This window comes from Meriones unguiculatus, chromosome 11 (assembly GCF_030254825.1).
Source record: "Meriones unguiculatus strain TT.TT164.6M chromosome 11, Bangor_MerUng_6.1, whole genome shotgun sequence".
NCBI classification, from domain to species: Eukaryota; Metazoa; Chordata; class Mammalia; order Rodentia; family Muridae; genus Meriones; species Meriones unguiculatus.
Window position 1 is genome coordinate 9,226,816 of NC_083359.1, and position 21,411 is coordinate 9,248,226.

General features: G+C 45.5%; 1 protein-coding gene across 7 annotated transcripts in view; it reads right to left on the reverse strand.

The window, feature by feature from the left end:
• Positions 1 to 222: 222 nt before the first annotated feature.
• Specc1 (sperm antigen with calponin homology and coiled-coil domains 1) overlaps positions 223 to 21,411 on the reverse strand; it is a 250,854-nt gene continuing 229,665 nt past the window's right edge. For all 7 annotated transcript variants that reach the window (XM_021639172.2, XM_060363570.1, XM_060363566.1 and 4 more), the window contains 3 exons: positions 19,949 to 20,065; positions 14,025 to 14,084; positions 223 to 3,885 (listed from right to left, as the gene is read on the reverse strand). In XM_021639172.2, coding sequence (XP_021494847.1) covers positions 3,796 to 3,885; positions 14,025 to 14,084; positions 19,949 to 20,065 — 267 coding nt within the window. In that variant the 3' untranslated portion in view covers positions 223 to 3,795. The remainder of the gene's footprint in view (positions 3,886 to 14,024; positions 14,085 to 19,948; positions 20,066 to 21,411) is intronic.

Below are 21,411 nucleotides of genomic sequence, written 5' to 3' on the forward strand. Positions count from 1 at the left end.
ACAGGTTGGCAGAATCCAGGTGCTGGAATCCATCTAACGGCCTGTAGCCACAGCACGACAGCTGCAGACAGGAAGGGCAGAGGTACCACCTGTAAAGCAGATGCGGTGGGGACCGTGGCATGACAGGGAACATGTGGGGAGAGGATGGCTTTAAGCAGACTCAAAGCAAGTTTGGTGCTTTGAAAAAAATGCTGATAAACGTCACCAGGTGAAAGAACCAAACTGAGACAGAAACAAAATATATTTATTAGAAATGTTACACAGCGGCACAACTGACACTTCCATTAGGAGCCTTGTCCACCCTGACAGTATGTCACATCTGGACAGAGCCTGGCGCTAGCTAGTGTGCTCTTGATGGAAAGGAGGCCACAAATGTATCAAGTGCATTCAACTAATGTAGTTATAGTCAGCAAGCTACTTGGGGTGTTCCAGATTCAGAACCCCAACCTCGGTCGGAGGACCTAGACATCCAGCGGCTTTAGCAGATGCTGGAAACACTTCTCTTCAAATGGCTGGGGGTTCCCTGTTTCACTTGTGTTGGTGGTGGGGCACCTCAAACTGGAATACTTAGGAACTGCTGGATTTGGTGGGTGGGTTTGTCCCTAAGGGTCTCAGCGCTGTTTCCACAGGCCAGTGACAGGCTGCAGGGGAGAGAAAGGTCCGAGACTGCCAGGCATGTGGCTGGCGCGTGAGGGAAACAGGAAGCGAATATGCTAGATGTTCGCTACTGCTAAAGCTGATTGTTTAGGGATAGCCCCCCCCCCCCAGAGTCTCTTCTGCCCAGACAGGTCCCAAATTCCCAGGCTCAACTGATTCTCCTGCCTCCATCTCCAGAATAGCTGAAGCCACACATGGTGGCTCTGTGCTTGGCAGGGCATGGATTTCCATCTCCTAGGCAGAGCTTGTATTCTGGATGGTGTACACAAGCTGAGGAGCAACTGGATGGAAATGAGAGCTAAGGACAAGCATGGATGCTGAGAAGGGACTGGGGAGAGGGCTGTTCCTCAGAACATTGTCCCTGTGGGCAGTGGCCTCAGCACTGCCATCCATCATCAGTTCAGACACCACTCAGAGCCAAGAACCACAGACTTTCCTACTTCTTAACTTCTCGGGGTCTTGTATTCCACAGCTCTCTTTCGTGCTTAGCTGAGGACAGATGGAAAAAAAAAAAAAACACAAAAAAACCAAACCAAAAACCAAACCAAACCAAACAAACAAATAAACAAAAATCATGACTATGGAGGCTTTTGTAGAGAAGAAAAGCAAACAGCAAAAAAAAAAAAAAAAAAAAAAAAAAAAAGTACCAAAGCTGGATATGGTATCTAATCTTAGTACCTGAGAGGCAGAGGCAGGAAGATCAGGAGTTCAAGGAGAGCCTGGGCTCCATGAGCTCTTCTTTCACAAACCCCAAACAAAGCAAAACAAGCAAACAAACAACCACCCCATACTAAAACAAAAAAAACATAAAACCAAAAAAACCAAAAACAAAAACAAAAAGAACAAGAAAATGTAAGGCACCCCCTGTGCTGGTGTCTTATCTGGTCAGTTTTCCATATTCACTTCTGTGCCCTACAGCTCTTCCCAGACCCACATGCAGCAGGGTGACACCATGATGGAGAACAGGGGTTTTGTTGGCCACGCCTGCCCTCTGCCTCGCCCCATCCCCAGTCGTACCTGCTTCTGTTGGGAGGGATGTCATTCTTCTTCTACACCCCTGGCAAGAACTGTGGCAGTCAGGGGAAAGCCAAAGGAGACTACAGGCATGAACAGCTTCGGCTGGCTAGTCCTCAGCGACCTGGGTTCCCACCACGGGGAGGCTGGGCCCTTCGGCGCCTCCACTTACAAGGAAACTACAGTGTCTGGAGACCAGCTTGCAGACTGCTCTGCTGGGAGCTCCCAGATTTTCAGACAGCACCCTGAGAAGGCCCAGAGACAGACTAAACTCCCTACACGGCTCCGGAGATTACTCGTGGAGAAACAACACTCGGCTGTGTGGTGCAGCGCTTCTCCTCGCAGGGCGCTTCGTCAGTTACGTCAATACAACATCAACACAGCCTGAGCGCCAGCTTTCAGAGGGACACGTTCATCAGAAAGGAGGATCTGAGCCCTGAACGCCTACCTGGACATAGCAGGGCTCGTTTGACAGCTGATGGTGGTCCCTAAGCTGTTTCTCAGGAGTTCCTGTGGGAAGCATGGGGGTGGGGTGGGGTGGGGGACGTATCCTGCCCCTCTGCATGGCTGTTCATCAGCTCTGGAGAACTGTGAGACTGTGCAGGCTCCAGTCCAGTCATTCTGACTTGCCGGAGCTGAAGGTTCAGGCATGCAGTTCCTAGAGGAGTCCTAGGGGAAGTGGATAGAGCCACAGCCAAAAACTACACACGGAGTCTGAAGACAGGTGGGGCCTATGGCCCCCGAGGCTACGTTAGCTTGAGAATCAGTGCTGCTACACCCAGCTGCCACCCTAAGAGGGATGGACCGGAGGGAGGGACAGAACCCAGGTCCTGCGAGGATAAGGACTGGGCCAGCAGAGTGGCTCAGATAAGCAGAGATTCACTATAACTATGGTGGTCATTCTCAGGGGTTGCTGTGAGCATGGTCCTTTCTCAAAGGACCAGCACAGGGCTATTTGGCACTTAGAACAGTAATGGGTGTTTGCGCACACCCAACTGTCTGAGAGGGGGCCACCCTCAATTGCTATGAAGTGCATATTTATTTGTCTAAGAAAAACAGACAAGAGCCTCTAGACTTTAGGGTCTAGAGCCACTGGGCTTGAGCACTCAGGCAGGGGCCATGCTGCGTCCTAGGGAACCAGCAGTGTATCGGGGAAAGGGCATTTGTCCTGCTGCAGACAAACACCTTCTCTCATTAGGCAAATGTAAAAGGCCCAACAAGTACCAAGGACCAACTCTGTTTAGAGCTAAAGCACAGCTTACATTTCTGTCCTCCAAGCCTGTGGAACTGTGCAACTGTGCAATGGGCTCACCAGCACAGGCTGCTTCACACACATAAGTGACCTCTGTTGAGTTCTACGTGTTGGGCAGATGTGTGTGAGTGGGACTGTAAACAAATAGTGGGGCTGAAGGTGCTGTGGAGAATGGGCATAGTGCCCATCAACCCAGACACCAGCGCTGTACTCAGGCAGTGTGGGTAATGTGTGTGCCAGATGGCTTCCCATGGACCTTCAGCAAGGCACCCACAGGCTCCTTTGCACACACGAGGAATCAAATAGGGACAGTGAGACCTGTGCAGTGTAACCAGTCCTCGGTTACCTAGAGCTGAGTATACTATTACCTAATCAGTGCATTTCCAGGTTGCTAAGAAGCAAAAGCTGCTTTTGTTTTTCTGTTCTGTAGGGTGCTATTATATTTGGGGGAAGGGGCTAGGCATTTGGCAAGGACAAAGTTTTGAATGAAGCAAAGGCAGAGCTGTTTTAGTAAAGGAGGAGGGAGAAGGAAAGACCCGCTGGAGTGCTGCTTGTCAGCATGTAGGCCGTGTGTGGGTAGTAAATGGGCCTGGCAACACTCTGGAATCTCACAGAAGAGGTGAGAGGCGGGGTCTGCCTCTCTAGAAACTTCCCACTGGGAGCAACGATTCCTGAGCACAGGCTCCAGACATCTGAGATGGAGACGCGATGGAGCTGGCTCTGCTTCTCCGTTGAGTGCTGGTCCACTTGGCTTGAGCCTTCCTTGGAAATCCAGACGGCTAGGTGGCTGGCACAGCAGGTGTGGTGGACAGCGAGCAGGTGCTTCCAGAACAAACTTGAGGCCAAGTGGCAGCTGCTGGGCTTGGGGCTGTTTATGTCTCAAAGTACTTGTAGATCTGGGCCACATATTGCATCACACTCTGCCAATCAGGCCGGTCGGTGTACAGCATCTCACTGAGCTCCTGCAGGGAGGGGGCAGTCAAGAGCGACATCTCAGACTCCTTTTACCGAGGGACTTTGATACAGGTCAGGGTTCGTCCTGACAGGAAACTTTGCACCGACAGGAACCAAGGTGCAGGTACACACAGACCATGATCAAGTGCTGAGTTAGGCTTTTCAGCAGCTTTCCCTGGGAGGGATGTTCCTTTCAAAGGCCAAAGACACGCCTTCCTAGCCTCTCCATCTTTAAACACCTTTATGACTCTTTAGAAACAGTTGCTGCACTTTCACTTTAGAAAATGGCTTAGCTGGGTGGTGGTGGCGGCACACACCTTTAATCCCAGAATTTGGGAGGCAGATGCAGAGGCAGGTGGATCTCTGTGTTTGAGATCAGCCTGGTCTACAGAGTGAGTTCCAGACATCCAAAGCTACACAGAGAAACCCTGTCTTAAAAACCAAAAACCCAAAAACAAAAACCACCAACAACAACAACCAAACAACAGCCAAAACCAAACCAAACCAACAAAACCAAACCACCACCACTACCAGCACTGCCAACAACAAAAAGGAAATGGTTTCTACTGTTCTAATGTGCGTGTGAATGTGTCTAGTCTCCTAGGCTCCCACCAGAGTGGACATGTTTTTACACGTTGTGTCTTTCCGGTGGGCATTCTCACGTATAATTTCCCACATGGCTATACTCCCGTTGGTGTGCACTGTCCGGAGTTTCCCTTCGCTTCCACTGCACTGCGCTTTGCACTCTCTCTTTCTAGGACTCTCTCTTTCTGCAAACTAGTTCCTGAAGTTTGCATGGGTTTCCCACAGATGCCCTGAGCCAACTTAAACTGTGTGTCTTACTAGTGTCATTACCATTTAATATCTGGGACTTTCTCACTCTTTTCTCCTTCCTTCCTTCCTTCCTTCCTTCCTTCCTTCCTTCCTTCCTTCCTTCCTTCCTTCCTTCCTGTTCACTGATTTTAGTCTTATTAATTTACTTCTTTTGGGGGCTAATTTTGCAAGTAAGTTTGCTTAACAAGCATGTATAAGGGCTAGGCCAAACAGTGGCGAGACAGTGAGAGGGCGAGGTGCCTGGCAGGTTGGCCTCTGCCAACCTCTTTAGAACATGTTTAATTATTAACGTCGGGATTGGATGTTGAGTCTTTTGTGTCCGTAACAGAACATAAGCCAGAAGCAGAGATGCAATGGAAAAGGAGGCTGAGCTGAGCACATCTGCACCTGGGTGATGACACACAGCTCTCCACCAGCCACTGACTCAGCACCTGGTCATTTCTCTCCTGCTGTGTTCCTTAGTCATGCTAAAATGATCCGTATGTCACAATCTACTGGGAAGGGTACAAAGCAAGTGGGACCTTCTACACAGTTCTTCCAAGAAAAAAAAATGCAGCAGCGGTTGCTAATGGCAGCATGGACGTGATTAAAGGCTGTGCTAATCTGCAGGCAGAGCAGCTCTGACATGCCTACGAACTCAAGAAAGACAGCAAACTCTCCTTTCTGTAGGGCAGCAGTTCTCAACCTTCCTAATACAGTTCCTCATGTTGTGGTGACCCATGACCATAACATTATTTTGTTGCTACTTCATGACTGCAATTTTGTGAATTTTTTTTGTTTTTGTTTTTTCAAGACAGTGTTTTTCCATGTAGCCTTGGCTGTCCTGGAACGTACTCTGTAGAACAGGCTGGACTCACATTGATCTGCCTGCCTGTCTCCCTGAGTGCTGAGATTAAAGGAGTGTGCCACCACCACTAAGCTAATTTTGTTACCTTTATGCATTGTAATAGCAATATTTTTGGAGAGAGAGGTTTGCTGTGGGGGTTGCGGCCCCCAGGTTGAGAACCTCTGCTGTAGAGGACACCATCTTCAGTTTCAGATGATTTCAAAGTATAGTTACTAGTCACAGTCTTACTCAGATCATTTCACACCAACAAGTACTGAATCACATCTTGGATCAAGGTGTGGTGGTGCATGCCTTTAATCCCAGTACTCAGGGAGGTAGAGGCAGGTGGGTCTCGGTGAGTTCGAGGCCAGCCTGGTCTACAAAGTGAGTCCTGGACAGTCAGGACTGTTACACAGAGAAAGCCTGAAAACTGAAAACCTCCGAAGAAACGTTTTGCACATTTCTGGAGGGAAAATGTAGGTTGTCCTGGTAATAATTTCACCACATATGATATTTGGTTCAATTCACCAACCCAGGTTCACATGATTCCACCAAACACCTACAGAAGAACTAATACCAATTATTCAGTCTCCAAAATCAGAAGAAAAGGGAACATTTCCCATCCTGGGAGGCCAGATTAGCCTACCACCAAAACTAGTCAAAGACACGGCAAGAAAACTGTGAATCAGTTTCTTAGATAAATAGACACAAAACTACTAGTAAATTGAAAAAAAAATATTAGTAAACTGAATTTATTAATATATAAAGTAGAATATATCATGATCAACTGAGGCTATGCAAAGCTGGTTTGATGTTTCCATATTTTGGTTATAAGCCTAGCCTTTAGCAGCTGAGCCACCTCTCTAGCCCAGTTCAATACATATTAATAGACTGAGAAAAATATGATCAATAAAACTTCAGAATCCATTCATGATAAAGAAAATTCTCAAAAAACAAAAAAGAGAAGTTAACTTATTTTACAGAATATAGATTATGTATCCCCCCAAACCAATAGCTGACATCATACCTAATTGGCAATGCTTTCTCCCTCAAAGCAAGAATAAGACAAAGATGGACTCTCTTACTGGTTCTGTTTAATACAGTAGTTGAAATTTTAGCTAATATAATAAGGCATGAAAAAGAAATAAAAAAGCACACAGGTTACAAAGGAGACAATAAAACCAGTTTTGCAGATGTCAGGATTGCAGAGGTTGAAAACCAAGTCTGCTCACAAGATTACCATGGTTCCATTAGACAGTCGCATAGACCCCAGACACCTTCCTGTGTGCCAGGAATTAATAAACTGGGATTTTTAATCAGAAAAAAAACCCTACTTACAACTTCTCCCAAATTTTATGAGTGTTTTCCCTGCATATATGTCTATGTACCGCATTTGCTACTTTGTGGGTTCCTTACTCTGTTCCATCCTTCTCTACCCGTTTAGTCCCCTAACAGTAGGCAGGAGGAAAAAAAAAAAAGGATACAAGAGAGAGAGTGTGATGTTATGTGATGTTATCGTTAGACTACTTTCTGCTGACTAGGGGCGTCAAGTTCCTTGGGGCAAGTTTGATCCTCACCATCAGGATATCTAATTTCTTTTTCTGGTTTCTTTGCACATGCCTGACAAATGGCAAGCGACAGCAACCAAAAGCAACCATCAGCATCCAACCACCAACCAGTCAACCACAGCAACCCTGCCTCTCTAGGCTGTAGCATTTATCCTCTGAAAAGTCCCCAGGATTAATTAATTAATTAATTCTTTTTTTGTTTTGTTTTAGGAGACAGGGTTTCTCTGTGTAGCCTTGGCTGTCCTGGACTCACTCTGTAGAGCAGGTCGGCCTTGGACTCTGCTTCCTTGAGTGCTGGGATTATAGGCATCTAGCGCAGTCCCCAAAATTTCAAACATCACACACTGGAGGAAAACTCTGCAGCTGGCAAAACCACACCCTGGCCAGAGGACAAGGCAAATTGTAGTCAGCTGCTTCAAAGCAGCTGCCCCCGTGCCCCTGGGATTAAAGCAAAAACATATTCTTATATTATTGCTTAGTTTTTTTAAAGAAACCAAAACTCCAGAATTTTCACTACAATCACATGTATGTCTGATATCCAAGATGAGGGCATCAGATCCTCTGGAACTAGATTCCAGACCACTGTGAGCTGCCATGTGGGTGCTGGGAACTGAACCTGAGTCCCTGGAAGAGCAGCCAGTGCTCTTGACTGCTGGGCCACCTCTCCACCTCCCAACCCATAGTTTTAAAGCCCAAATCTAACATAACACGTACACACTCTATAAGCAGAAAACTATAAAACATGGCAGAAAGCAAGTATCTAAATGAGTATACACATATTTTTATGAGTTAAAAGATAACTTTGTTAAGATTATTAATTATTCCCAGTTTGAAAAAAAAATATATATATAATGTAATTCCAATCCAAATCTCAGTAAATCTTAATTTGTGGTAGATATTGACAAATGATTCTAACATTTATGAATGCATAAAACACCAAGCAGTCTCGAAGCACATCAAAGGGCGAAGCTGCAGCTCTGGGAAGGGGCAAGGTGAGGGTGGTCTCCTGGATAGCCATACACAAAACAAACCCGCAAACAAGCAACTAATGCGTACTTCACAGCTCACACAGCGACCAATTAGAGACCACAATAAAAACTTCTGAAGGCTCTAGGAAAGATACAAGAGCAAGTCCGAGTTTGTGACCTTGGGTTGAGTAATGAGCTTTTAATTACATCAAAGCCTGATCAGGAAAGAAAACAGCTAATAAACTGGGTGAAAATTTAAAACTTTGCTCTGAGAAAGATACTGTTAAGAGAATGAAAAGACAAGTCTCAGACTGAGAGAAGATATCTGAAAATCAAGTAGGATAAGGACTTGTATCCAGCATGTGTGTATGTATATACATCTAAATCTTTTAAAATTCAACAATAAAAAACCAATCAGATTTAGAAAGAGACAAGGACCCCGGACTAAGGAAGATGACTGGCCAGCAAAGAATTATGGGCAAAAGAGAGCTCAGCATAGTTTTCCTTCAGAGAAATGCACATTAAAACAACAGAGAGGGTTGTGGCCATGCCCTCTGGAGAGTTACCAGCACTCTGAGATTAGGCAGAAGGATCAGGAGCTCAAGGCCAGCCTTGGCTATGCAGTGAAACTGCCTCGAAGACCCACTTGGGCCACAAAACAAAACACAAAAAGGAGACAGGTGCTACAAGAACATCCAAATCTAAACGACGACAATGACATTACTGCATGCAGGTGACAAAACACTCTTACCTAAAAACGTACAATAAAATGGTCATATCATTTATGGGTAATTACTGTGATTCTACCAGAAGACAGTCATTCACCCAATGCCTGTGTGTGTGAGTTACATATGCATCTCATGGCATACCTGTGGAGGTTGGAGAACACTTGCAGGACTCAAATCATCAGGCTTGGTAGCAAGCCTGATGTCTGTGTACCACAGGTGTGAATGGGGATGTTTTTTGAAGAGGAAATAAAAAGGAGCTCCAGGTAGCATTAAATCTGAACGATACCATCTTTCCCGCTCCTAAGGATAAGGCAAGCTTCTCGGGAGACTTCTTGCTAAAGGAATCGGTTATTCAGTCGACAGAAGAGATAAGTTCAGTGACATTCCTGTACCTTCTGAGAGTAAGAGCCCTTTGCAACTGGTACCTCTGCTCTGAAGCAAAACAAACAAACAGAAACAAAAACCCCACACAAACCTATGTAGTTTGGTGTGAATAATCTAGGGATAGACTATTATGGCTTAAGTACCTAATTAATGGAATGCAGCAGACAGAACAAATAAAAAGGAACACAAAGTTTCCCCAGCCAGAATGAAAATGAACCTGACTTTGAAAATACTCGCTAAGAATTTTAGTACCTTGGTGCTGATGAACGTATGAAGAACATTAGAAGTACACCACAGGCGCCGGAGAAATGGCTCAGTGGTCAAGAGCACTGGCTGCTCTTCCAGAGGACCTGGGTTATGCTTCCAGCACACACATGGCAACTTACAATCACCTCTACCTCCAGTTCCAAGGTATCTGATACTCTCTTGTGGCCTCCACAGGCAGCAGGCATATGTGTGGTGCACACATACACACATGCAGACAAAACACTCATCCACATAAAATAAAAATAAATGAATCTAAAAATAAATCCACCTGAAATGGACTACAGTTTCCTGTTTTATTCATTTGCTAGCACATACTTGCTACCAACAGCCTGGCACTGTTCTCAGGGCCTTCGGTGATGAAAAAAGAAGGCACCTGTGCATCCCCATCCACAGTGGCATTTGCTCGGAAGAGCTAAATTATGGTGGTACCTGAGCATTCAGTCATGAATGAACAGATGGGCAGAATGTGGTAAAACCATCTAACTCACCTGAAGAAAGAAGTGAAGTCTAACAGATTAATTTTGGGGACCTCATGCTATGCCACACAAGCCAAACGTGACATAGTTATGGTGGAGCAAATGCGCTCACGTGGGGAGTCTGAAACAGGTGAGTTCTTAGAGTCCAGAAACACAACAGTGGCTGCCGGGCCCAGGGTGGGGATGGGCAGTTAATGCTTAACAGGCTCAGAGTTTCGATTTTGCAAGATAAGAATTCTGCGGAAGGAGAGTGGCAATGATTGCACCACAGAGCGAAGGTACTTCACGCCACTTAAGATGATGGTTAGACTTATAAAAAGCAACTGACATCACCAGCTGGACTCTCAAATCCTTAGAGAGACAATGGGTAAGGCCCTTGGAGTTCCTGCTTTTGGGAGTTCGGTTTTGTGCAGTGACTGTCCTGTACGTGCCCTGAGGAAGCAAGCGTGTCGTGGACTGAATGACTAAGGCCATAGAGAACCCTCGCCAAGCCACAGTCAGTCAGTCCTGGAGGGCACGCCACAGCAGCCCTGCAGCAGCAGCAGCAATGATGCCAGCAACACTTGCCCATTCTTTCTGTGTGGACTGTGGCGTGCACTTAAGATGCCCATTTCATGGTGGCTGATCGGGAGCGCGTGCTAGAGCTTGGGGCACACTACCACGACTCTGAAAGGATCTTCCTTGTTTTATCTGTTTTACTCCCAAACTGTGTATGTACTTAAACAGATATGGATACATGAAAACTTATTTCTAAGACCTATTATTGTTATTATTTATATTTATATTTATTTATTTATTTATTTATTTATTTATTTATTTTTACGACAGGCTTTCTCTGTGTAAAAGCCCTGGCTGTCCTGGACTGGCTTTTAGGCCAGGCTGGACTCAAGCAAGCGATCCTCTGCCTCTACCTCCCTGAGTGCTGGGATTAAAGGTATGTACCACCATGCCCAGCTTGTTTTTATTATTTTTAATTATGTGTACATGTGTGGGTTTCTGCACAAGAACGATGTGACTGCAGAGCCAAAACCTGGTGTCAAATTCCCCAAACTGAAGTTCGGCAGTTGTGAGCTGCCGGACATGGGTGCTGGGAACCGAACTCGGGTCCTCTCCAAGAGTAGTACACTCAGCTGCTGAGCCCTCTCTCCAGATGGACTCCACTTCTTAAGTAATCAGTGTTCTACTTTTTGAGTAAGATTTGGAGAAAATACTTATATTCACTATTTGAAGACTATTGGTATTTCTACAAAACTGTCCATTCTGCCTCAAATTTATATTGGTATGACATCATTCATAGCACTGCTTTCTCACAGCTCTTCCACTTTTCATTTCTCTGATTCCTCGCACCCTTGGAGAGCTATGGACTTGTACCTCACTGTTATTTCAGCTTAGATTTTCCTCGTTGTTCCCCCCCCACACCCAAGTGTATGTGGGTTAAAACCAAAAGCAATTTTGACCAAGCATGGTGGTGGTACACGGCTCTAAACATAGCACTTGGGAGGTGGAGGCAGGAGGAGCAGAAATTCAAGGTCATTCTCAACTACATAGTGACATCAAAGCCAGCCTGGCTACACACACACACACACACACGTACTGCATTGGGTACACTTGGTTGGGTTTTGTTCTGTTTGGGGGGGGGTTTTGTTTTCTTTTTGGGTTGAGACAGGGTTTCCTTGTGTAACAGCTCTGGCTGGCCTCGAACTCACAGAGATCTGCCTGCCTCTGCCCCTTGAGTGCTGGGAGTAAAGGCATGCACCAACGCAACCTGGCACCCTTGGCATTTTTAAACTACATGCAATCAGAAGTGATTTCTCCAGGAACCTCTTGCTGGGATATGGGAAGGATGAAGTCTGTTTCCAGCAGGAGGAGGAGTTTCATTCATCTCTGTGAATTATTCATACAGTTCTGTCTGTTTGTGAGCCCACCTGGAAGTGGGGACCTGAGACTAGACAGTGATGGGTAAGGACTGGCAGGAGGACGCTCCAGGGCTGTTTATTACACATCTCCTGCTCTTTGTCTAAGCCTAAGCCTCTTGTCAGGGCCCTGAAGAAGGACAGGGAGTGGGTGTTTGTGCAGGGGTCCCTGGGCCTCTCTGTTCCTAGTGTGGCCACCTTGTGTAAATCCTCCCTTCCCTGCTTTCACGGTCATTCTGCTTAACTGGCTTAGCTTGTTGGGGCTGGGAGGACTGAGGCTCTTTTCCTAACAACTGCAGTACCAGGTTTGAATCTTTCCTAAATCTCTCTTCTTTTATATTGAGAGCACTATGTCCTTTTTGTTCTCTCTCTCTCTCCCTTGTTTTTGGAGCTGGAGGGAGTCTCACTACAGGCTGAGCTTGAACTCAAGAGCCAAGCTGAGCCTCGGCTCCCAGAAACTAGGATTAGCTCTGAACCACCACATATGTTCTCTTTAGGTATTTTAGTATGTGTGCCTGTGTTGTGTGTGGGTGCATTGGTGAGTTGAGGCCAAACATTGATGTGTCTTCCTTTTTATGTGTCTTCCTTTTTATGTGTTTTCCTTTTGTCCCTCTCCACTTTCACCTAACCTGGAGGTCACGGGCAGGAGCCTCCCTGGGATTACGCACCTGGCTTTTTTACCCTGTAGGATTGCTCTCAACTCAGGTCCTCATGCTTGCCCTTTACCCTCTGAGCCATCTCCCCAGTGCTGGTGCCTCTGATCTCCTTGATAGGGTTAAATAGTTATCTTTATTACCCTCCCCCGGCATCTCGGCAGGTAATCCTTTCATTTGGTGTACCTGAGGGGTAGCTCAAGCCAACCTTTTTTTTTTTGGGGGGGGGGAAGGGTTGCTCTGTAATTTTGGCTTGTGCATATTTCAGCAGCTGTTAAACATCAGGAGTTTCCTGCATCACAGAGCTTAGCTAAGTGCTCCAGGTAGAGATCTGTATTCCAAACCTCATCTGGCCTTTTTACCTACCCCCAACCCTCCTCAAAGGGGAAGACAAATTTCATCTCTCCAGGAGCAGGTGGAGTTCTTACAATGTCTTAGTTCGTACCTCATAGCTTCCTTTTCACTTTGTTTTAGATTTCTGGTATCTAGTTACTTTTCATTCTTTCTTGAGGACTCAGTATTTGACACTTTCTTTTTGTGCAGCCAAGGCATGTGAGGAGACATCAGAAGACAACTTTTGGGACTTTTTTCCCCTCCCTCCAGGTGAGTCCAGAGACTGAACTCAGGTCAAAAGGCTTGGAGGCAAGTGCCTTTACCTGCTGGCCATCCCAATGGCTCTACATTTGATATTTTTAAATTATTTTATTTTATTGTTTTTGAAACAGGGACTCACTAAATAGCTTTAGCTGTCTTGGAACTCCCTATGCAGACCAGGCTGGCTTTGAACTTACAAAGAGCTGCCTGCTTCTGCCTCCCAAGTGCTGGAACTAAAGGTGTACACCACCATGCCCAGCTGATATTAAAAAGAAAACATTGTTGGTGGTAGAGCAGCCCTTAATCCCAGCACTCGTGAGGCAGAGGCAGGTGGATCTCTGTGAGTTCAAGGACAGCCTGGTCTACAGAGTAAGTTCTTGGACACCCAGGGCTACACAGAGAAACCCTGTCTCAAAAAGAAAAAACAAACACAACAACATTTCACTGAGATTTCAACTCACAAGAGGATTTTAATGATAATCTAGCTCACTGTTTTGCCAGAACTGAAATCTATTCTTAATGAAATCTTAAGTTTTAAAAACTCGAAGTCTAGAGCTGGAGAGACGGCTCAGCAGTCACGAGCGCCGGCTGCTCTTTCAAAGGATCCAGGTTTCATTCCCAGCACCCACCAGTAGCACACAGTCACCTCTAACTCCAGCTTCAGGTGATCCAACATCCTCTTTTGGCCTACATGGTCACCAGGCACACATAGGGCACACAGTCACACATGCAGGCAAAAGAATAACAACAAACAAATACCCCCCTGCCCAGTCTAAATCCCATTCAGACCAAATGGATAACTTCATACGAGGAATCATGAGTAACAGGTCTGCAAACGGATCATCTGAGTGTCATGGATCTGTCCAGTGGGTAGCAGGAAGTTCTTCCTCATAAAGTAGAAAACAATATCAAAAGGATACCAAATAGGATACTTACCAGGCTGGGTTTGATGCCCACACTCTCAGCTGCTTCAAATGCCAACAAGAGATTCCTTTTCTGTGTTACAAAGAGAAAGAGAAAGGCTGAGAGAAGGGATGGCAGCGACACCCTACAGACTATTCACCAGACACAATTATAAAAGTCAATAGTGAAGGAAATTAAATATAATGTAATGAAAAACTGTTTTCTCCCCCAATCCTAGTCGTCAGGAGAACTGCTTTCTACTGTGTCTTTACTTTTTATAGTGATCTCTTGGTGACTGCAATCCTCTTATACCACCATTTCTTTTTAGAATTCATTTGTTTGTGTGTGCACCCAGGCCTTGGCCGGCCTGTGGCAGTCAGGGGACAACTTGCTGAGTTTTGGTCCCAATCCTTCTTCTAAAGTTTGTTCTCCCCTGCTCCCCATAGTTTCTACAGGCTCCAGACTTCTCTCATTAGAGAACCGTCCCTCATCATCTGATGTCTTACTCGTTTTGGTGCTTGTGTGGAATTCCTAACTCCTTCCTGGCAGCCTGCTGCTTTTCTCTGTTCACAGGGAGGGTCTGCCTCACATCTGGAGTAGGAGTCCTTGGATCACTCACTCCTCATTTTCTACATCTCACACTCTGAAGCTCTCAGTCATTATTACTGTTCAATTATTCAAAGAAATCTTTCTGCCCCAAGAACCCACTGTAGGGGTACACCCCATCTCAGCCGGTCTTCTTGAGACGGGCTATGGAGAACACTTTCCAGACACAGTCATACAGAAAAGTCCTCTTTTTGCCATCATACTCGGTAACAGTGGGAGGACAAAGGATTCTAGGCCGAAATAATTTCCCCTTAGACACTAACAGCACCGGTCCCTAGAGCCACGGAGCCTTAGTTAGGAGCTTTGTTCTGAGACTCTTCCTGGCTAGTCTCTGACATCCCTTTGTACACATCATCTCAATCACTTGTCATGCCATCCTGCCTCAATAATTTATGTGAAAGCTGTTACGTTTTAGAAACTTTTTGTTGTTGTTTTTGAGACAGGGTTTTCCTGTGTAACTCACTCTGTGGACCAGGCTAGCCTCGAACTCACAGAGATCCACCTGCCTCTGCCAAGTGCTAGGATTAAAAGCATGCACCGCCACTCCCAGCTCAAGTTTTAGAAATATAACTAGATGCTTTTAGTATAATTGAGAAGCACGTTCACACTTCATGTTCTATGTATAATTTTGCAACTTGATGCACTTAGTTTTCTTTTCCTTCCTCAGGGAGTGAACCCAAGTCCTGTGCATGCTAGACAAGCATTTTACCACAGTCATATTTAAATTTTATACATGAGCTGGGAATGCATTTGTGGCCCCAGCTACTTAAGAAGCTAAGGGAAGATCACTGGAGTCTAGGAGTGAAAGGTCGTGTATACATAATTTTCTATTTTTCCATTTTCCCATGGTCTACACTCGGCCCTATCTAAATATCTGGCCCTAGACCAAAAGTTTCGCCTGACACTGAAGTCAGCTTGCGGCTGTATAAACGCAGTCAGAGGAAAAGCAGACATGTCCGTTCGTGCTTTCTTCTAGCCTGTGGTTTAGCCTTGGGAAGCTGCTAATCCATGGTGATACTGCCCAGTCCACCAGCCTTCTTCCCTGACACCTGCAGAGATAGACGGGTGAGAACTGGACCCTTGTCTCCCAGACACTGCTGTTCTGCAGAACAGACTTGGTAAACGTGTCCTCCTAACCCAAAAGCGGGGAGCAATCCCTATTTTGGTGCTAATGGAGCCCTTGTTCTTAATTTAAATTTAAACATTGAAAGCCACGTTTTAGGTTACATTGCTCAGGAGGCTGAGAGACAAACAGTACTTACGGCTCATGAGATTGCAATGCCAAACTGCTTCCTAAAAAGGCACACCGTTTTTAGCTCCAATAACCATCCTTCTTGACCTGCCAAATGTGTCAGGCTAAACATGGTCTTTTATTGTTTTAATTTGCATTGCTGGGTTACTAATAAGGTCTAAAGAGAAGGCATTTATCAATGAAATGTTTTAATTAGAATTCTGCTAAGACTCTGTAATATGATTCAAATTAAAGTGTCTTTTAAGCATAATTTGAACACAGTCCATACTGGAGAACTGCCTCAGAATGCTCTGAAATAGCATAGCATGGAACGTGATAGGGGTGATTTTTCTTGTGTTCATAAAAATGATTTTTTGCTCCTTTTGATGGTAGCAGGACACCAGTGACCAGGTGTCATTATGCTAATACACTTTCACTGCACACTGTTGTGTCTGCTGTGCTGAGGACAGAGAACAGAAGAGAGCATGCCCAGTAAAGAGGCCGGGGAGGATCCAGAGTCTTCAGACCGGGAGCTGTGCCTCAGCGGAAGCTCTGCCACACAGGTGAGGACAGAGAGGCCATGCTTCAGTGCCTGCCCCGTGTGTGGGGTGGTGTGAGCCTGGGACTTTCTGTTCCTATCTGATGCAGCCTGGCTGGGAGTACCGTACTGATGCAGCATCTTTCTGCAAGTAAGTGGGAGAAAGGATTTGACTCACACTCGTACTCAGCTTCAGATACCAACATAATCACTCTCCATTCTATAACCTGATTCTGGGCTGTGTGCAAGGGCTTCACAGGCTCACATCTGAAAACAATGTATGTCCAATGAAAACAAAATACCTTGCCCAAACCTTCCAGGGTTTGTAATGTACACCCTGTGATTGCATATCCCTTTAATACCATATTTGAGACACAGTCTCATGTAGCCCAGCCTGGCCTTGACCTTCCTGGGTAGTTAACAATGACCCTGAACTCCTGATCTTTCTGCTCCCACCTCCCAAGTGCTGGGTTTATAGCAAGCACCACTGTGCCCGGTTCTGATTTCAAATTCTGAACTAACTTATTTTCTTTGGTCTGGGGAAAAGGTCCAGGCCTTCACTCATGCTAAGCATAGGCTCTATCCCTGAGCCCAGATTCTTTATCTACTATTTTTATATTTTAATTTTAATAGTCTCACATTCTTATATTTCTCTTAGTGCCCTTTTTGATGGCTGCGTATTCCACAAAGTACAACCAACCAAACAACAACTCCTTCAGACTGAACACACAAGACTAATAGGCAAGAGTCTGGACCATGTTCACGCATTCAGAAGGGTCTGTGCTCATGTTCTCTTTGAAGCCCAACCTCAAACATGTGCGTTCTGGGGAAACCTTCCTAGTAGTACTGTGGCCTCAGGGACATTACCCTCATCAAAAGTTCCACACATGCTCAGTTGATGTTGTACTAATGGGCTCGTCATTTTTGATAACCCTCCTCTGGAAGAGATGGATCAGACCTCTCCCAGTGTACCCCAGCCCTCCTCAATGGCTACATCCTGAGCCGTAGGCATTGCTTCTCCACTTAAGGTGCAGCCGGAATGGGGCCAGATATTTCTCAAGGAGGAGCGGGCCAGTGGTAACTGATAGAGCCCTAGGTGCTGGAACTCAAACTCAACTAGAGTTGACAGGGAGGCTATGAAGCCAAACAGATCTGAACTTGACAGTCCTGGTATGTGATGCTGCCTCCTTAATCTTGCCTTATAGTGGTCCTTCACCACTGGTACTCCTTGATGACATTGGCAAAGATCAGAAAAAGGAACTCCACCAGATGTGTAGGAAATAAGGGCCCTTGTCCTGTAAGGGTGACAGAAACAAGAATATTGATGCCAGCCTGCCCAGACGCACATTTCTGCAGAAGGCAACTGGGCAGCTGGCAGGGTGCCGAGTACTGGAATCTCAGGGATCCAGAGTGAGGCAAGGGGTTTTGGTCACCAGGAAGCAATGCTCATGATACAAAGTGTGAGAGCAAACACTTGCAGGCCCATTATTCTTGAACAGATCTGAAGTGATTCCAGGACAAAGAAGTCAGGCCTGTTGACTACAGATAACACGTCACTTTCAGGAAGGCTTTAGAGTGTGTGGGTGAGCAGATGCTCAAGCTTAACCTGCTACCGTTTTAGGAAGGACTGCTGAGTATTTTGAAGTTTGCTATGCTCACAATTTACATAGTTATTTCTGTAACATCACACCAGTGAGGAAGTGGGGGTGGAAACTCAAGAGGGTGGGGGAGGGAATGCCAGACCAGACTCCCCGCTGTGCCCTGGGTCTCTGTGATGGCTGATGGTCCCCACTTCTGCACCCCTCTGGTTCCCTCTGCTGGGTCATTCCCCTCTGGGTGCCTCTACTGTGCTATAGACAGGGCTTGACTGTGTCCCCGAAGGTTCATATGCTGAAAGCGTGGGCAGCAGCATAGGAAGTAATGGAACCCTTAGGGTGTGGATAAAGCAGGTTACTGGGAACCTTACTTTCTGAAGAGTTCAGTGCAGTTCTCATGAGATACTGATTACTTTTTGTGAGAGCACCCCTGGTCTCTGCACCTTTCTGGCTCTCTGTCTCACCCTGAACCATTCTTTGGCACATGGTCTCACTGTTGTAATTGCTATGTACCAGGAGGCCCTCCTGAGTGGTTGAAAGATATGACTGCCCCAAATTTGGATTTCCAGCATTCAAATCTCTAAACAAACCTCTTTTCTTTACAACATACACAGTCTCAGTTACTTTGCTATAGTTATGAAAGTTGCTTAAGATAGTTCCCTTAAGATGAGGGGTCTAGCTGATCTTCAAGGCTTCATGCACCATCTCTATCTAGTTTTCCAACATTATTGGACAGTACAAACACAAATTGCTGCTTCATCTCAGGAAGTGCTACCACACAGCACTAATCTTCACTGATTCCTCCCACATCCATTCTTCTAGCTCTGACTTCCAATCTGAACTCCAGATTTGTTGTCTACCTGCCTGACACAACGCTTGAAGAATAATTTAGACATCTCAGACTTAACATGATTCACTGCATATTTTTCCTCCTAAACATTACATACTCTTATTTGGTATGTCTGACAGTTCATAAAACACTCTGCATGGAGATGCTTTGAAGAAAATTACTTTCTCAATGCTAGAAATTGAACCCAGGGTCGGGTCCATGCTGGATCACTGCTTTACCATGAGCCACACTGCCAGTTCTGTAAGATACTCAGTGATGGCTAATTTTTTTTGTACCAACTTGGCTATCTGGTATCCAAATATTTAGCCACACATTATTTCTTTATTTAAAATTATATCACATGTATTTATTTATTAATTGTGTGTGTGTACATGTGTGTTCATGTGTGGAGATCAGAGGACAACAAGTTGCTTCTTTCTTTCTACCTTGTGGCTCTTTGTTATTAAACTCAAGTTGTCAAGCTTGGGAGCGAGTGGCCTTACCCACTGAGCCAGCCATCTTGTCAGCCCTCTAGGAAGGTATTTAAAGGGTGAGATTAGGGAAGGCATAGTGGCACGTGTCTTTGACCCAAGAGGCAGGAGGCAGAGGCAGGCAGGTATCTGTGAGTTTGAGGCCAGTCTGGTCTATACAGTTATATGACATTAACAATTCCATTGGTGGACTTAGATGACATCAACAATTCCATTGTTGACTTCTCATAAAGCTGACAACCCTCTGGGGTGCGGATGAGTCTAATCCAATCAGCTCAACAGAATAAAGATGAACCTCCTTTAAGAGATGAGAAGGGAATTCTGCTACCATCCCTATCTCTACTCCTAGCATTGGAAGAGACTTTGAAAAATGAAGGTCACAGATAAAACAGGGTTTTCTCTAGGAAACAGGTGACAGGATCCTGTCAGCAACTATAGTAAACTGGTACTCACTCTTTTACTTGGTAACAGAGGGCATGACTGAGAAAGGCAGCTGAAACTTATTTGCTGAGGATAGGACCCCACTGTGCAGTCATATCCTATCCCCTGTGCCAGGGGAGGCCCTGAGGTCCCAGATCTATTAAGCCTTCCCACCCATCCAGTAATGCTCTGCCGTAGAAGCTGGCTCTCCTGGGGGAGAGATGGGGTGGCACAGACACTGACTTACTTTCTCCTGACTGTTCAGCTCCTGGTATGGGATGTGGGCAGGCAGGTAGGTGTGCAGCAGAGCACAGAGGGCCAGCCCATCGCTCCAGCTGCTGCTGAAATTGGTGATATCGATGTTCTGTGGAGAGAGAAAAGCCAGAGTTAACCCCCACTGGACTGCCAAGAACAAGAGTCAGACAATGTGCTGGGTTTGGGTAAGGCAACGTAAGGAACTACATTTTCACGTAGTGTGTTTAACTTTGGTAGCAGAAATGGCCTGGTGTGGCCCACATCCATTTGTAGGTACATGTGTAGGTGAAGATGAGATCATGGGGAATTCTCACCCCCTGGGGAGCCATTAAAGCCTGATATAAATCTTGTTTCAAATTACTACCCAAATGAACTTTGTGCATCCAGCATTTCCCAGACTTATTGGCCAAGGGAGAACAATCATCACTACCACCACCATCATTATCACCACTACTACCATCATCATCACCATCTTCACCTCTACCACCATTACAACCTCCACCACCATTATCACCACTATCACCATCACCACCACCACCACCACCATCATGATCACCATCATTATGGCCATCATCATTATACCACCACCACCATCATTACCACCACTATCATCACCATTATTACTATCACCATATAACTAAACAACAAACAGATCAGATAAAACAAGAGCATAGAGCCCAAGCTACAATTGCTCCTGCTCTATAGTCCCTGTCTTAAATAGAGCAACTTCCCAGGGGCGAGAGAAACCTCAGGTGTAGTGAGAATTTTGGTTTCTTTAAAGAACATAGAAATGTTATGGAAATATGTTTTTGTTTTTATCCAGGTGTGGGATATGGGGCTGCTTCAGATTGTCCACAGCAGCTGACTACCATTTGCCTCGTGCTCTAGCAGGGGCATGAATTTGCCAGCTGTAGATAGTTAATGCAAGTGTATGATGTTTGGAATTATTATTAAATTACTAATTATTTAATTATAATTATTAAAAAATAATTATAAATTATTTAGTTATTATTAAATTATTATTTGGGGACTCGTGAAAGGGTATAAAAAATGCTAGAGCTCAAAGAGGGGCTGCAGGGTGGCTGCTTCTGCTGCTGCTTGCTGTTGTAGTTGGCTGCTGTTTGTCAAATGGCCATGCGCAAAGAAACAAGAAGAAATTGAGTGTCCTGATGCTGAAGATCAAAGCAGGAAGTAGTCTAACGATATCAACGCCCCCTTTCCCTCTAACCTTCTTTCTCTCCTACCTAGTGTTGGGGCTTGGAAGGGTAAAATAAGGGTGGAGAAGGGTGATAAAAAGGAGCCCACAAAATATCCAACAGTCCAGCTTTACTCAAGCTCAACAGTCTCCCAGCTATCACAGAGAACAGGCAAGGATCATTCCAGTGGCGGGTGAGGCTCCTCCCCCAGGGCAGGTCACTCATTGGGGTTGCTGCTTGACACACAGTGATAAACAAG